At 39.6% G+C, this 17,135-nt stretch overlaps 1 protein-coding gene across 1 annotated transcript in view; it reads right to left on the bottom strand.

The window, feature by feature from the left end:
- Nucleotides 1-17,135, bottom strand: part of MED13L (mediator complex subunit 13 like) — a 234,029-nt gene that overhangs the window by 31,079 nt on the left and 185,815 nt on the right. The window contains 7 exon segments of the mRNA XM_023761997.1: nucleotides 1,762-1,967; nucleotides 2,259-2,479; nucleotides 6,267-6,366; nucleotides 10,823-10,947; nucleotides 11,261-11,366; nucleotides 12,362-12,587; nucleotides 13,856-14,587. Of these exon segments, the coding sequence (XP_023617765.1) occupies nucleotides 1,762-1,967; nucleotides 2,259-2,479; nucleotides 6,267-6,366; nucleotides 10,823-10,947; nucleotides 11,261-11,366; nucleotides 12,362-12,587; nucleotides 13,856-14,587 (1,716 nt within the window).

Here is a 17,135-nt window from a genome sequence, read left to right as displayed (position 1 = left end):
TTACTCTAATTGGACTCCTTTCAAATTTTTCTGGTTCAACTAAACCCTAAAATTATTATGCAGTTCAGATCAGAAAAAAAAAAAAGCTATGACTACTAACTGTAACCTAAATAATTAAATTGCTCCCTAGGTAGTAAGAATGTATTCTCCTGTATTGTAACCTGATTTCTCCCAGTCAATAAAAATGAACTGAGTACCAACCCTATGCTAAATGCTAGATATTCAACAATGAAAAAGAGAAAGAAAAGCTAGCTCACAGCAAGTGTGACAGGCATCATGGAAATAAGTGCTGGTGTGCTGAGTGTGGCAAGTGTGTGTGTGTATGTGTGTGTGTGTGTGTGTGTGTGTGTGTGTGTAGGGTGGGGTGAGAATGGGGGATGTCCAGAGTGATGGAGACCACGGCAGGAGGATTTCGCATAGCTCAGAACTGAGTTGCCCAATAAGGTAGAGGCACTAGCCCCATGTGCTAAATTTAAATTAACTTAAATAAAACTAAAAATTCAGTCTTGATCTCAAATAACCACATTTCAAATGGGACATAGTTACAGCATGAGAATAGTAGGTGCCATATTAGAAGGAAAGATACAAAACACTTCATCATAGCAAGGTCTATGAACAGCATCAACAGGCCAAGTCTTTTGCTTTACCTAGTCCATTTCGTCCCTATATTGCTTACTTGGTACTGATAGAAATTTGAGCTTGTGACATTTTATTTTATAGCACTGAAATTATTTTATTAAAAAATTATTAATCATACAAGAAACTGATTGGTTGTACATTGTTGATTTAAGTACTATTTTCTGGATCGTATGAAACATGCCCAAGCTACAATAAGCACCTCCTTTTCCTTCCCCATACCACATCACTATTCTTTTGCTGCTTTCTCCTATGATGTGGGGTCAATGATAGAGATATTGCCAATGTTAATACTTTTTTTTAAAGGGCCTTAAGTAAACACATTTAAAAATCATCAGTTTACATAAAACAAAGCATTACCACGATCCCCAAAATTATTACCAATCCAATCTAGTGCTTGATTCTGTGATAAACAATGATTTGACATTGAATGAGCATGAACACCATGATTCTCTATACCCGTGGTTCCCAACCTTTTTTTGGCCATGCCTCACCTAAGCATCTCTAAAATCCTGATGCCTCCCCCGTAACATATAATCCTAATTATTCAAAAAGTGAACTCCTATTCACGTGGAGGAAGCCTAAAAGGCCATTCACTTGGTCTAAACAAGCTTCCAAAGAACATGGCATTCATGAAAAAGAAAAAGAAAAGATGAAAAGATAGTTGAAGTACTGAGAAAGAAATCACTAAGAAATTGTTTAAAAAATATATATAATATGAAGTGATATTAAAAAATAGCAAATAAAGTTTCAAAACATATAACAGAGAACTGAAATGCAAAATATGTCACTATATATATTTATATACTGCTTATGAGGCCCATAGAACCATAAGAAATGCAAAAAATTCACTGTTAATAACTCATTCTCGAATTGCCCCCTTTAAAAATCAAATTGCCTCCCTGTGGGGCATGTGCCCCACATTAGGGAACCATTGCTCTATACAAGTAACCTTAATTTTTCCATGTACATAAAATTTGGTTTAGGAAATAACATACATTTTCAACACAAAATAATGTGCCCCAAAACATGAATGGCCAATAAAAGCTTCAAATCATATGCTACTGTCATCAATTTAAATAAATATTTAGTTGAGATAAAAATCACATGAAATATGGCACATACTTGTAGCCATCTCTAACGAAAGTGGCTGCAGGTGGCATGGGCAGTTGTTCAATTTTAGGAGGGATTGCCCACGAAGGCCGAAACAGACAGGCATCAGGTATCTTCAGAGGTAGCAGGCATTGGCTCGGCAACATCTTCAGTGGAGCAAACATGGAGGATCCCACAAAAGGTTGAAAAGTTGGAACTTTGTGCACATATGAGAAGTCCTGCAACGACAAAGTGAGGTTGGCGATAATGTTGGTAAATGACTTAGTACACAGCACAGTAATGACAAAAACTATTGTAATTCAATATTTCTCTTATCTGATCAGTAGAAAATGCTAATACCAAAATTTTATAAATTAACCGAAAGACACTGTAATTACTTCATGATCCAATTCAGAGGATTGTTAGAAACTTACGTACATTTGGCATAAAGACAGTATTATTTTAAAGAAGATGCAGCAAATCCACTTGAAAACCACTCTGCTTGGTAAAATTAGTACATTGGCAATTACCTTTATTTCCTCTGGCTTGGGGCTTCCTAAGCCATCTTCCACTTCCATTTTGAATTCAGTGAGTTGTGTTGAAACCATACTGACCATAGGACTCTCCATCATGCCTAATGCTGTCACTGTCTCTGAACTGATCCCGTCTTTATAACTCATCACAGGAGAAAATGCAGGGTGCTGTTCCAAAGAAGGAGGGGTGGGGAACATCCTTTGCAGGTCTGCAACTGCTAAAAAGCAAAACAAAAAAATACAAACCATTTCTCTTAACAGGGCGGGACTGAAAAGGCACATCGCAGTTCACAGCCAGATCAGTTACACAACAGAATATGAATAATGGAAGTCTCTGAGAAGAAGGCCATCAGCACAGAGTTATCCTTTCCTGGAATTTTATCACTATCCTCTTGATCATTCAGGATTTGGCCTCACATTAATTAAGGGAGCAAAAGTCTACAACATTTTTTTTCCCAACAACTGATTCCCTGAGAAGTCTAAGAAGCTGGAAGCAATTACATGGAGTAACCACTTTATTAAAAGTTCTATCGCTATTATAAGTATGTATGACATATTTCAGAATTATAATTGTTATGCAGCAAATTTTACATAGAAAAATCCATCAAGCATTTATGTTAGAGAAAAGAAAAGTTGCCTAAGCTATAATTATGATTTATATGTAGTAGGGTTACTTAGCTAGTTTTTGACAAATCCACAACACTCAACGCTCTCTGAGAAAATGATTCCACACTCTCTTTCCAAATTGACATTAAAATGAAACTTCATAGTTAAGATTAACAAACCTACCTAGAACCAAAAGACAATGTATTGAGAATTAACTTCTTAAAAAATATCTTTCAAGAAATACTCAGAACCAACCATTTAAAAAATCATTTTAATATACCTGAGATTAACCATCATCAACAGTGGCTCATTAAGGCACTGTTTCTTTTTTTTTCTTAATATATATTTCCCATTTATTTGTTCTAATGACTACTTTTCAGTTTACAATATTTTCTGTCTTTCCTGATGGTTTTTAAAAATCTGTCAAAAAAATGAATTTAATAAAAACTATTTTTTCCAAGTACAGAGTAGTTAAATGAAGTAAACTAAATCACAGGAGAAGACCAACCAGAATTTAGAATTCATCATTATTCTCTGGCATTCCTCATATTTAACTTTGATACAATCATCACAGCAATAACTTACAAATTAAAATTAGAAAGTTTTACAAGTAATGTATCAAAATACAAATATTTAAGTTTTTAATATGCATTAGAAAAAAACAAAAGTAGGAACTTAAATTTTTTAAAATAAATCTTTCTTGTTGAAAGTATTACTTATGTCCCTTTTCCCCCCATTGCTCTCTCCCCTCTTCTCCCTACCCCACGCCTTTTTAAAGTAGAAATAAATGGAATGAAAACACAAGTTGTGGTTGTGAAATCTGGCCACTAGGGGGTGCCCTGTACAGCAAATTCATTTACTAATCTGGAGTCACAAGTTTGATTTGGAATGGCATCTGATACCCCAATTTCCAGTCACATTGCTATTCCTAGCAACCTCAACATTTAAAGGGGCAAATAATAGCCACTGAATAAATTAAGATGTGACTTTTAGCTCTGAATAAGAAATTAATAAAGCATAACTGTACCATATTGTCCCCTGGGCTAGAGTCTAAGGCACAGCTGTCTAAAGTAGTAGTGGACTGGGTTCCACAACCCAGGTGCTCCCAGCACAGCACTGGTATGCTCAGGTCACTTCCTTTCTTGGGACCTCAGCTCTTTCATCTAAAAAGGAAGGCTTGATTAAATGTGTGATTCTCACCAGGCTTCCTTTCATTCCTGAATGGGGGGAGGGGAAAGCCTTCACCATATGGAGGAAGACAAAAAGGTGAGAACCTCTGGATTCAATAATCTTTACATGCTTCCTAGTTAAACAATTATATAATTCTAAATAATTTACCCTTTCTTGGCCTCAGGTACTTAACTTGATATTAAACTATACCTAGTTGTTACTGTGTGTTGCTTCCCACATTATTGCAATCACAAATGAATAATTATGAACCTATACTTTCCAACACAGGACCCGCTAGCCACATGTGGCCACAGAGCATTCAAAATGAAGCTTGTCCAAAATGAGATGTGCCTGTGTGTCGAATATAACCAGGTTCCAAGAGTTAGTACAAAAAAGGATGTAAGTAAAGAGTTAGTACAAAAAAGCTCACTATCTTTTTACTTGTAAAAATGACAATTTTGGGATATTGCCATTATTTAATATATATTATTAAAATTAATTTCATGTTGTGTTTTTCTGTAACTACCAGAAAATTTAAAATTACTTATGTGGATGGATCTCATTTGTGGCTCACCCTGCATTTCTATTGGATGGTGCTGTTCAAGACATTAAATGTTATGTCTGTCTTTCCACCTCAATCCTCCTATATAATAAAGAGCTAATATGCTAATTAGACCAGATGGTGGAACAACCTTCCGGAACAACCTGCAGGAACGACTAGTGGGTGGGGGGCGGGGCTGTGGGGCCATGAGGCAGCCAGGGCTGCGAGGGCCTACCCTTGCACGAATTTCGTGCATTGGGCCTCTAGTATATAATAAAGCTACTGCAGAGATGAGAACTTCTTGCCATATCATTTTGTCATGTCTTGGGAGGAAATATTGTGTGTAAGTCCACACACATATACTTTGTACACATTAAAACAATCTTCTTGACTCTTATATATCTGTATTTTCCTGATGCTAATATTTTTACTACATTTCAAATTCATTAATTTTTGTAAACTGTACTTTTTCATAAAATATTGAGTAGTTTCCTTTTAAAACAATCCCATTTTGAACAGAAATGAGGGAAGGAAGAGTGTATACCATATACTTTATTAACTGAGCAAGACACTAACCAGCAGGATGGTTTGTGAGTGAATAATCTTGGACAAGTTATTAGACATGTTAACAAGTAACATCACTATGTATTACTTAATGTCAAAAAGGCAGAGGATTAACTGGTTCAACACAAGGGGAAAAAATTCACTCATTTGACCTATTCCATATGTATCTGCTTTAATACTGGTTCTTTTAATCTGTGAGTTCCATGTTTGTAAAATTCTGCAGTGCAGAGTAATAAAAAAAGAAAAATGTTTAATTAAAAATACTACAGCAACTGGCTGGCTATCATTATTCATTTTCATACATGTCATGCTTGAGAAAGCTTTGCATATTTTAAAAAGCTATGGAACCATTAAAGCTGTCAAAATCCAATCTCTGTATACTTCATACTTCTACATTTGAGTAAATCAGTTCTACATTTATAGGTTCATAAAACTTTTTGACTCATCCCTATGACATGGTGGTTTTTCCCCTCAATTTGTTCTCATTACAGCCGAAGTTAATGAGAAGGTATTACAGAATGATTTGCAATGGAATTATGTTTCTGCTGCAGAGTGTCCACAAAGCTACCCCGACTTTCTTTTCTCTTGTAGAGTAATGTGTTTTCTTAGGGTAAAGAATAACTAGAAAAAAGGAAGTTTCTCTTCTAGTCAGCATACATAATACAGCTAGTTGATCTCAAAAGGAAGCACAAAATTTCAGTATGAATCAGAAAAAGAACCACAGAAAACAAACAGTATTCATTACCTCATGTGAATTAAATTTCTGAAAGTTGAAACATTTTACACAAGTGCTTACAGTGGGGTATTGCTCTGAAAATCACCCTGCAACATTTATCCTACTAGGAAAGGGCTACTCAAAAAACAAACCTAGAACATGTTTTTTCACATTTTAAAGCATAAAAGTTAATTCTTAATTTGAAAACAAAGAGCAAAGGAACTCAAATTAAGATGGACTCTTAGCTGCCTGCCATCTTAGGAATGCCAACTTACACAAGTTTAAATTATAGTTAGTATTTTTTAAATGGAAATAAAAAAGGAGGGGGATCTCAGCTGAGGCACTGCTGGGTGTGACAACATTACATGTAAGGTATGAGGAGTAAGCCAAGGCTCAATCTTTTCCTTACTTGGTGCGTAATGAACAGCAGCTCTTCCATCCTTCCCAAGAGGTCTGTCTTCAGTCCCAACTGTTGGCATTTTTGATGAACGAAGTGCAGGTGATACAGCCTAAGAACAGAGAAGATGCTTCTTTATTAAGTGTTCACCAGGTGAACCACTAGAAATACCAGCAGACAGTGAACAAAGGAGTGGCTTCAAGATCATCAAGTATGAGAAATGGAGTGACGAGTCTTTTCATGGATCTGGTGCGGGCAGATTGTGCCATCAAAGCAGAGCCTGCAGACCTTAAGCAAATCTTCCCTCCCAGGTCATTAGAGACGTAGTTTCAGGAACACAGTAATTACGTTAGGGTGGTGCCTCCAAGTAGTAATTGGCGATCAGTCTGGTTTTCCTTCTGTTTGGAAGAAAGCAGCTAGAAGAGATTACCTCAACCCCCCCTCCCCCCAACTATTATTCTTTTATTTTTCAACACACACACACACACACACACACACACACACACAAATACATATTATTTCCTTTGGTGTGTTTTTTTAATCCTCACCTGAGGATATGTTTTCCATTGATTTTCAGACAGAGTGGAAGGAAGGGAGGGAGGGAAGGAGGGAAGAGAGACAGAGTGAGACACACACACACACACACACACACACACACACAGAGAGAGAGGGAGAGGGAGAGGGTGAGGGAGAGGGGGGGGGGGAGAAACATTGACGTGAGAGAGAAACATTGATTGGTTGCCTCCCGCACACACCCCGACTAGGGCTGGAGCTGGAACCCGCAACCGAGGTACATGCCCTTGACTGGGAATCAAACCCGAGACTCTTTGGTCCATAGGCTGACCCTCTTAACAACTGAGCCAAACCTACCAGGGCTATATATGTATGTATTTCAATATCAGAGAGTTGAAGTATAAAATTAAATTCAAAGACATTTCAGGTGAAGATTTAAACAACAGCTTCCCCACTCCAGATACTAGTAAAGTGAATTAGCAAAATGATTCTAAGATAAACTGATGCCTTGATTAAATGCCAGGGTAGAAATGAAAGTAGAAACAATCATTGCAGAGAAATAAAAATTATTTCTAAAATGTCCAGCTCTCCTTTGTATAGTGACATTACTAAGAATATATTTAAGAAACAATGTGAACATTACTTTACTTCGTTCAACAGTCTTTCCTAATTGTTACAGAAAATAAGCACGATGGCTCACAATCACTAGGGAAAGTGGCTGCGAACAGTGCTGGGCTATTTCACAATGCTTGCTTTTTTTTCTTTTCTTACTTCTCCCTTTCTACTTCTTTTTTTATTCCTTTTCTTTTCATTCTTCATTCCCACCATCACCAGGAAAGCATCTAACCCAGGGGTCCTCAAACTACGGCCCGCGGGCCACATGCAAATACAAATATTGTATTTGTTCCCGTTTTGTTTTTTTACTTCAAAATAAGATATGTGCAGTGTGCATAGGAATTTGTTCATAGTTTTTTTTTTTAAACTATAGTCTGGCCCTCCAACGGTCTGAGGGACAGTGAACTGGCCCCCTGTTTAAAAAGTTTGAGGACCCCTGATCTAACCTAACGCTCAGGATTATTAAAACCGATCATAGGCAATTCTTGGCTTTAGAGAGATCATCAAGTTAAAAAAGGATCTCCCATGCCTCGATCAACAATAAGGAAATGCGTCATTCCTTCTACCAAAGTTTGCCACACTGCCATGTCCTTTTCCGTCATGCAACAGCGGCCTGAATTCCAGTTCTCATGTGTTAGGCTGATGAAAACCAGCACTCCCTTCTACCAGGTCAGTTCCACTCTCAGCAGCCTTCAGAGGAACACATTACTGGTAGAGTTCAAAGTCCATAGCACTAAGCATGGCCAGACCCTTCCTAGCCCCATCAATCTTTACCCCATTCAGAAAACAGACCAATGGAATGGCCTGTTCATTATCCCCCAAAGCCCAGCTAGTTCATTCCTATTGTGTAACCACAGCGCATTCCAGGCTCAAACTAATGTCCCTCCCTCACCCCCCACTAGCCAAGTCTTTCCACATTTCAAGTCATATCGGTTCTTCAAGGGCATTATGATCTCAGTAGAGGCCTGGTGCACGAATTTGTGCACAGGTGGGGTCCAGCCGGCCCGCCCCAATGGGGCTGATTGGGGCTGGGCCGGCAGGGGATGTGGGAGGTTGGCAGACCGACACTGCCCCCCCCCCCCCGATCGGGGTGGGAGGGGCTGATCAAGGGTGGGCCGGCCGGGGGGAAGGGCCACGGAAGGTTGGCTGGCTGGCCCCACCCCCAATCATGACTGGGGGGGCCGATTAGGGGTGGGGCTGTGGGCCAATAGTGGTGTGGGGAACCAATCAGGGGCGGGGAGGAAGAGGCCGATCAGGGGTGGGCCAGCTGAGGGGAGGGGGCCACGGGAGGTTGGTCGGCCGGCCCCACCCCCAATCGGGCTGGTTGGCCGGCCACAGTGGGTGTCATAGTGACTGGTCATTCTGGTGTTCTGGTTGCTGGCTTTTTAGATACATAGATAATCTTCAAAGTACTTATAATATTAACTAGAGGCCCGGTGCATGAAATTTGTGTACAGGGAATGGGGGTCCCTCAGCCCAGCCTGCACCCTCTCCAATCTGGGACCCTTTGGGAGATGTCAGTCGGGCATCCCTCTCGCAATCCAGGACTGCTGGCTCCTAACCACTCACCTGCCTGCCTGCCTGATCGCCCCTAACTGCCTCTGCCTGCCAGCCTGATTGCCCCTACCTTGCCCCCCTGCTGACCTGATCACCCCTACCTTGCTTCCCTGCTGGCCTAACCACCCCTAACTTACTCCCCTGCCGACCTGGTCACCCCTAACCGCCTCTGCCTCGGCCCCCGGCCTAAACCGCAGTCTGGCCTCCCTCTGTGGGAGGCAACCAGTAGGATCAGGGGAAGGTGCTGCCCCCATTACCCCACTGCTGCTGCCACTGCCAGCCTGAGCCTCGGCCCTTCGCAGCCACCCGCAGCTGCCTGAGCCTCAGCCCTTGCAGCCTCTGTGGCTTTGTCCGGAAGGTCGTCTGGAAGACACCTGCTCTAATTAGCATATTGCCCTTTTATTAGTATAGATAATCTTAAAAGTACTTATAATACTAACTAGAGGCCCGGTGCATGGAATTCGTGCAGGGGAGGGGGGAGTCCCTCAGCCCAGCCTGTGCCCTCTCGCAATCCAGGACCCCTCTGGGGATGTCCAACTGCCGGTTTAGGCCCAATCCCTGCAGCCGGACATCCCTCTCGCAATCCAGGGCCACTTGCCACTAAGCTCTCGCCTGCCTGCTCAGCGCGTGTCATAGCGACCAGTTGTTCTGGTCATTCCACCATAACAGTCGCTTAGGCTTTTATACATATAGATGGTGTATAATATCTGTTAATCAGATACATTTTATTTTAAAGTGAGAAAGGGCTTTAGAAATCTGATTCCTACTTAACCTTCAATCCTTCAGTTCAACACTGATTGCTTGTCACTTTGTACTTGAATGTCTAGCATCTTTAGATTCGGGTTAATTACTCCTCTCATAGCCATAAATACAATTTTAATTTTATTTATACACCATTTCTCCTGAAGTCTGTGGGTGTTTCAAGTATAAGGATGGTAAGTTAATAATATTTGTAACCTCAAATTGCTGACACAAGGGAACTAATCTTCAAATGATTAACAAATATGTAAAATACACGGATGGGAAGAAAGATAAATACATGAATGGACGAATAATAAACTGATTTCCTTGAAGAGCAAGCCTACCTTACTAATCTCTAGGTACCCCAGAAATAACAGCATTTCTATTTGCCCGAACACACAGAGCTGGTTTGGAGGACAAGGACACAAACTTCCTGACTCAAGTCAGCTGTTCTCCAAAGAATTGTAATTCTTATCTGTCACTTTAATTACATAATGCCTGGTATTATTAAACTTCCATGTGCATAAATTCTACTTCCCTACTATGAGGCCATCATCTTAAAAAGTATAGACCAGCTGTGGGCAAACTACGGCCCGCGGGCCGGATCCGGCCCGTTTGAAATGAATAAAACTAAAAAAAAAAAAAAAAGACCGTACCCTTTTATGTAATGATGTTTACTTCGAATTTATATTAGTTCACACAAACACTCCATCCATGCTTTTGTTCCGGCCCTCCGGTCCAGTTTAAGAACCCATTGTGGCCCTCAAGTCAAAAAGTTTGCCCACCCCTGGTATAGACTATTCTTGTGTATCTCTCAAAATGTAAAGCTAAAGGGACTATGTAATACTTTATTAGTCTTATGATATTTCAAAGGATTTTAAAAAACAAATGTAAAAGATTTTAGTATTTATACCAGAAATAACATTAATGAAAAAAAGCCATCAACAAGGAAACCCAAGGAATGTTATAGACTAGTAACTTTTTGAATCCTTTCAAAGTACACAAGTATTTTTTAAGAACATTCAAGAACCTGAACTAAAAACCCCCAAGTTCAGCAGGCCAACTATAAAGAAATATTGAGACACCCACATAAAGCCTTCCATTTAGGGAAATTTTTGTTTGTGTAGCTATGGCAGACTCACCCCAAGTTCGTCGTCATCAGAATTATCAAAGATGTTGTCTAAGTCATGCAGGGAAGGTGCCAAATCTGTCACCTGCGTAAGGCTACTGGAGCCAGCTCTGCCAGCAGCATTATCTTGCCGGACATCTATGGGAAAGGAGACAAAATAAACAGAATGAGCATCTTCATTAAGGAAGAAGAAATGAGGAGAGGACACGGATCTCAATGAGCAACACCTGCCTGTGAATTTTTCCCTATGTTTTCAGTTAAATTTAGAGACAATTATTTCCTAATATGTTTATCAGTTTTGAAAGGAACTGAAAAACAAACTGAAAAATATATTAAAGATGAGATCAAATTATTGCTATTACTATAAGAATATAATTTGAAATTGAGAAGCATCTCCCTCGCATTTTATTTTAGCAACAATCCAAGTGAGGCAAATAATCATTGTACACACCTGTTTTAGTAGCAGAACTGAAAATAGACATGGCATTTTTCCCATCAGGCACCGGCGTGGAATGACCTGGTGTAGTGACATCCTTGGTACCAAATCCATCCTCTGACTGTATAATAAATTCAGCCAAACAAAACACATGAACACCAACCCAAAGTGTGGAATATGAGGGAGAACACAAAGAATTAGAGGGTAGAATGGAACTTGTTATGAGCACAAGTATGATAAACCATGGTCTATGCAACCAAAAGAAATAAAAGGTATGTCCTTTCCCCTGAATTTAAACAGAACCAAAACTCCCACACTTTCCTCTCAATCCTATGGAGTATTCTGAGTCAATCAGGGTTTTATGCCTAAATGGTACTGGTGGCATTTGATTACAGACCTGCCATGGTGTTACAAGCTGCCTTTAATAAATTTTGGATGCTGAATTATGGTTCAAGCTTTCTAGAACTGGATACATCTCTGTAAGGAATCTAACAAGCAGTCCCCTGAATTATACTGGCCTCCTTTAATTGTCTTACTTCCTCTATGCTCAAGAATACCTTTTTAAATGGTCTAGCGTTTTACAATGTTTTAACATTTAAGGCTAAAGACAGCTGATACACCCAGTACTCATTTTTGTGACAATGAAACAGTATAATCAATACTGACACGGTCAAAGAGTGATGTTAATATTAATTCAGAAGAGATATAGGTAAAGCGCTTGGCACAGTAGTCACAGTAAGCGCGTAATAAACAGTAGATATTGTTAACATTTTTTCTTTACATTTTGGGTATTTTGGAATCATAATTAAAAGAAATAAGGAGGGAGCATAGGCCAACAAGAATTAGCATATGAGAGGAAACATGCGCTGTACAAGCTATAGCCTGGAAAATATGAGGCTTCATTTATGTTCGGCTGACTTTTCAACAAAGGTGAGCCATGACATAAAAGGGAACGATACGCTGTTCAATACGATAGTACCAAGAGCATGAGTATGGGGACAGAGCAGTCAGGCACGGCTATCTCAAACATTCTGCCTCAACAGTTCTCCCACACATGCTGTGCTGACATAGATCAAAACCCACACCACATGGACCTCTCTCCATGTTTAATGGTACCTTATTCTTTTTCAGGGAATCTTTTTCCGTCCCTTGTTTGCATTTCTTGTTTGCTGTAAAGATGTATTTTATGTCACCGTCCTCAAAGGTATATGGGTCATTGACTTCTCCCAAACTGTCTCCAGGTTGTTGTGAGAGAGGCAATGGGTCAAGGAAGTGGAGTGGCTGCATCTGGGGCTGCTTGTCGTGCCAGATTTTAAACCGTTTATTAGGTTGTGCTAAGAGTCTAAAAGGGAAGATAAATGACACTTTAGGCTAGGCAAGATAAAGTAAAAAGAATGATGTTTTTAAAAGAAATGCATTTACGATTTAAAGCATTTGTAAAGCTTAAACTGAACTTAAAAATAATTCATCTACATAGTGAATTTCTTCTAGTGACTGTATTCACAATTAAATAAAACTTAGTAGCCTTTGTGAGGAATATATATTGTTGTCTCTGATTCCATGGATTCCACTTAAGAGCACAGATGGGCTCATGACAGACTGTCTAGGTTCAAATTTCAAGTGTGTCATTTACTAACTGCATGACCCTAGTTTCTTTCTCATCTATGAAGTTAAGGTAGTGACATGAAGATTAAGTGAGATAATCTGTGTAAACTGTTAAGAATTGAGGGTAGCTCAAAAACACTAGAAATGTTAAGCATTATTACTAGACACGTGATACATAACCAAATACATATAAATCCTTTCTTAAAAGTGTCAAGAGCCCTGGCCGGATGGCTCAGTTGGTTGGAGCGTTGTCCTGTACACCAAATGGTGGCAGGTTCCTTTCCCGGTCAGAGCACATACCCAGGCTGCAGTTGGAATGTGTACGAGAGGCAATCGGTCAAAGTTTCTCTCTCACATCGATGTTTTTTCTCTCAAAAAATCAATAAAAATATATCCTGCCCTAACCAGTTTGGCTCAGTGGATAGAGTGTCGGCCCGTGGACTGAAGGGTCCTGGGTTCGATTCTGGTCAAGGGCACATGCCCGGGTTGTGGGCTCGATCCCCAGTAGGGGGCGGGCAGGAGGCAGCTGATCAATGATTCTCTAATCACTGATGTTTCTCTCTCCCTCTCTGAAATCAATAAAAATATATTTTAAAAAACAAACAAACAAAATATCCTTGAGTGAGGATTATTTATAAAGTGTCAAGAAACAAGAAGGTACTGACCATAGTAAGGAAAGTCTCATAAAGCTATATTCTTTGATTAGTAGCAGGACCAAAACAAAGTACATTAATGTAATGCTAGTACATTAAATGCCACAATGAGACCTTTATATGCCAGCATGTTTACATAGTGACATGTGTGTTAAACCTCACAAATGACAAAGCATTCGACTTTTAAACATTTTCCAAATGCAGAGTCTTAAAATGATGAAGCAAAGCCTTTTTCATTTTGGATCTGAAAGTCTGCAGGGAGAGGCGAGGAGGAAAGCCCGATTCATGGGTTCTATGGCCTTTGCCCTCATTTAGGGGGTGATCAGGTGGATAGTGCGGAGAGTCGCCTTACCTTTGCAATGCAGTGCTCTCTGAGTTTACCTCCATTTTGGCATCACACCTCTCACCCTGAAGCTCTGGAGGCCGGAACTCAACATCATCAATGGGTGGGAGACAAAAACTATGCCACCACTTATCTGATGACTCCGGGTTCGAGTGCCTAATCCCACAATATAAGGCTGTCTCGCTGACCTCTGCCATCAGAGGCAGTCTTTGGCCTACGAGGACAGTTCTGTCATCCAGAGTAGACAACTGCTGGAGTTCCAGCCCATTTCCATAGAGGGCTGGATTCACAGGGACAGATGGTGGGTCCAGACTCTCCGTTTCCTGACCTCGCGGCTGAGGGCTGAGCGTTGGCGGCAGAGGGGAAATAGGGGAATGAGGTGAATCCATAGGATTCAGATTCATTTGCTTGCTTGTGTTTCTGGAAGGCACGGCCATTTGCTTATCATACTTCCTACTGCTGGACACCTCTAAGGAGGAGTCTATCCCTGCCAACCCTAGCTTCTGCCCTGGTGTATCCTGTTCCATGCATAACTCTTCGGCCACAGAGGGCCTATGGTGAAATGGTATCAAGGGTCTCTTTTGCAACTTGTCTCCCTTTTCCTGTCTTTCTGTTGTTTTGTGCTTAGAAGAAGCAGGAGGTGGTAAAGATGAAGATGATGATGGTCCTGCATTGAACCCTGGTTGAGATATTGTGGGAGGTCGGTTGGTTCCTACGGCACAACGTTTTAAAAGTTTATGCCTGAAATGAGAATTAAAACAATGTCAACAAATACACAGATGAGAATGACTGCATCGTTATAACATTACAAAAGAGATGCCTCTGATGAGGTTATGTCTTGTTAAGTACTCAGCAGATGCACTAATACACCAAAAAAGACTCTAGGTGTTAATTATATTTTTAATGACTAAAAACTGCAAACACCCTGATGAAAAGCAATAAATCAACCACATACAAGTTAAGAAGATAAGAGATGGAATTATGAATCATAAACTCATACACTGCTAACTCCTACAAAATTACTGATTTGAAAAAAATCTCCAAATCTTTCCAATTTGGTGAGGGTCTCAGATAATCTATTCATACTCCATCTTAAAGTCAAGAATTCTGAGATCATCTGCCAAAAGAAAACTTCTAATTTGTATTTCACAGCACTTTACTAACTCCAATATAGAATGGTTTATAATGGCTTGTAGTGTTGTAAATCAGGAATAAAATAACTATGCTACTCTCTCCCAAAATGTGAAACTAAGATAATAAGGGTGAATTCTAACACCTAATAGCATAAACATACCTGAAACCTTATATGACATTATCTAAGAAAGAAGGGAAAAAGACAACTTTGGATCTTACATAGGTTAAAATGAGATAGAAGTAAAAAAGTTGTTGTGAGTGAACACATATCCAAGTGCACATGAAGTGTTGAGGCAGGAACAGCAAGTCTGCTCACATTCTTCCTGGCAATATGGCTGTGAGAAACTGCTAGGAAGAACCCTAGATGATGGCAAGGTTTAGTCTGTGCAACCAAGTTATATAGCAGGTCGGCCAGTTCCTCCCAATATATAAATCCCTCCCTGGGAAAAATGTAAGCTCTCCAGTAACTGAGGCCACTAGGGTGGCATTAAATTACTGCTGCATTGCACTCAATGATGCCCAAGTGGGCAGTAAAACGGATTTGTGTGGCATAATGGGATTGTTTAGTGGGACAGCAGGATGGCCACCCTGCCCCATAAGGCCATTAAATAGAGTGAGGAGTAGGCCATCCCATAATGGGTCTGGTAATCCTGCAGTAGATAATCTGAAAACACTCTTGCCAAAGTCTTTGCTCCTCTAAAAAAACAAACAAAAATCCTGACTTTGAAGAAGGTCGTCTAACCATAAAGTAATTGTCAATAAGGTAAAAACTGTGCTTTGAGTCCCAAGGGCACAGTACTACAGTAAGAGATGAATGTCTCATCTGAGAATATCTCAGTGATATCTTCTAAGGGTGCTTCTTTTAAAACCGAAAGTCTTTTACATAAAACTTCTTGATTTGGATTTTCTCAGAGAGCATTTAACCACATCAGTCCTTCGATAGATATTTTATAGTAGCCTCTTCAAAGTAAGGGCTTTTTGCAAAGTGGATAATCTTATATAGTCATATTTTTTCAATTATATTTAATGACTCAGCTACATTGTGAAATGGTTAGAATTAGGAATATGCCAGTAAGTAACAGACAAGTATTGCAAATTTCTGAACAGAAAGGGACCTCACTGAAGCAGGCAACAGGAAGATCAGCCTCAGAAGGCTAACTATATGAGTGGTCCAGTGGTGGGAAGGAACCAGAGGCAGGGCCAAACAGTGCTGAAACACATGGAGGCTAAAAGAATGAGGAAAGTAGAATGACATTACAATACACATTTCAAAGAAAGTCATTATAAAATGCAATGATAAAACTGATCTAGAAAATAAAGAAAAATAAATAAATGATGAAGTTACTAGTCTAAGAAGGGGAAATTGTGATAAAAATGACAATAGGGTACCTGATTTGGGAGGAAACAGATATGTCAATATTAAGAATATAAATGGCACCCCCAAAAAATATAAGACTAAAGTACATGTGAGAAGCCAGGTCTGTAAATAAATATCTGGAAATCAATGGGCTGCAATGCATAACTTTAAGAAAGACCTGAGGTATTAGAGGTTTTTGTGAGGAAATATAACAGTAACTTCAGAGGACAAAAAGAAAAGTGTTATTTGTTTATCTGAACTTCAGGTAAAAATAATTCAAGGTAGTAAATAAAAATATGATATAAGTCAGTAAAAGGGTTATTTTTTATAGTGAAAGAAATCTAGCGTAAGGAAAATAGCAAAAAAAAAAAATGAGATGAAGGAACTAATAAAGTTAAATATACTAAAATTTACAGCCTCCATACTTTCTAAAGGTGAACTAAACCTGGGTTATGAGCTGTTTAAAAACCAATGTTAGGAAAATACTTTATGTCACACAATTCACAATGGTCTACAGACAAAAGTATTCAACTGGTATACCACACCTATCCTAAGACTAGAGCTTCTCACATGCTCACAGAGAGGTCCCTTGATGAGCCAATGACTTCTTAAAAAACATCCTCCTTGAAAAATCAATCATGGGTTTCATTAGGCTAATACTTAGAGTATCTCTCAACAGAAAGCTGACTAACAAGGCAGAGCTTGATAAAAGGGGATCAACTTAAGGGGAATCAGGCAGGTGTCAAAACTGTTTGTAAGTGTACACACACACACACAAGCACACCCCTTCCTCCCAAA

The sequence above is a fragment of the Myotis lucifugus genome, unplaced genomic scaffold (assembly GCF_000147115.1).
Source record: "Myotis lucifugus unplaced genomic scaffold, Myoluc2.0 scaffold_226, whole genome shotgun sequence".
NCBI classification, from domain to species: domain Eukaryota; kingdom Metazoa; phylum Chordata; class Mammalia; order Chiroptera; family Vespertilionidae; genus Myotis; species Myotis lucifugus.
The sequence above is the reverse complement of the archived record's forward strand: the minus strand, read 5'-3'. Positions and strand labels throughout refer to the sequence as shown.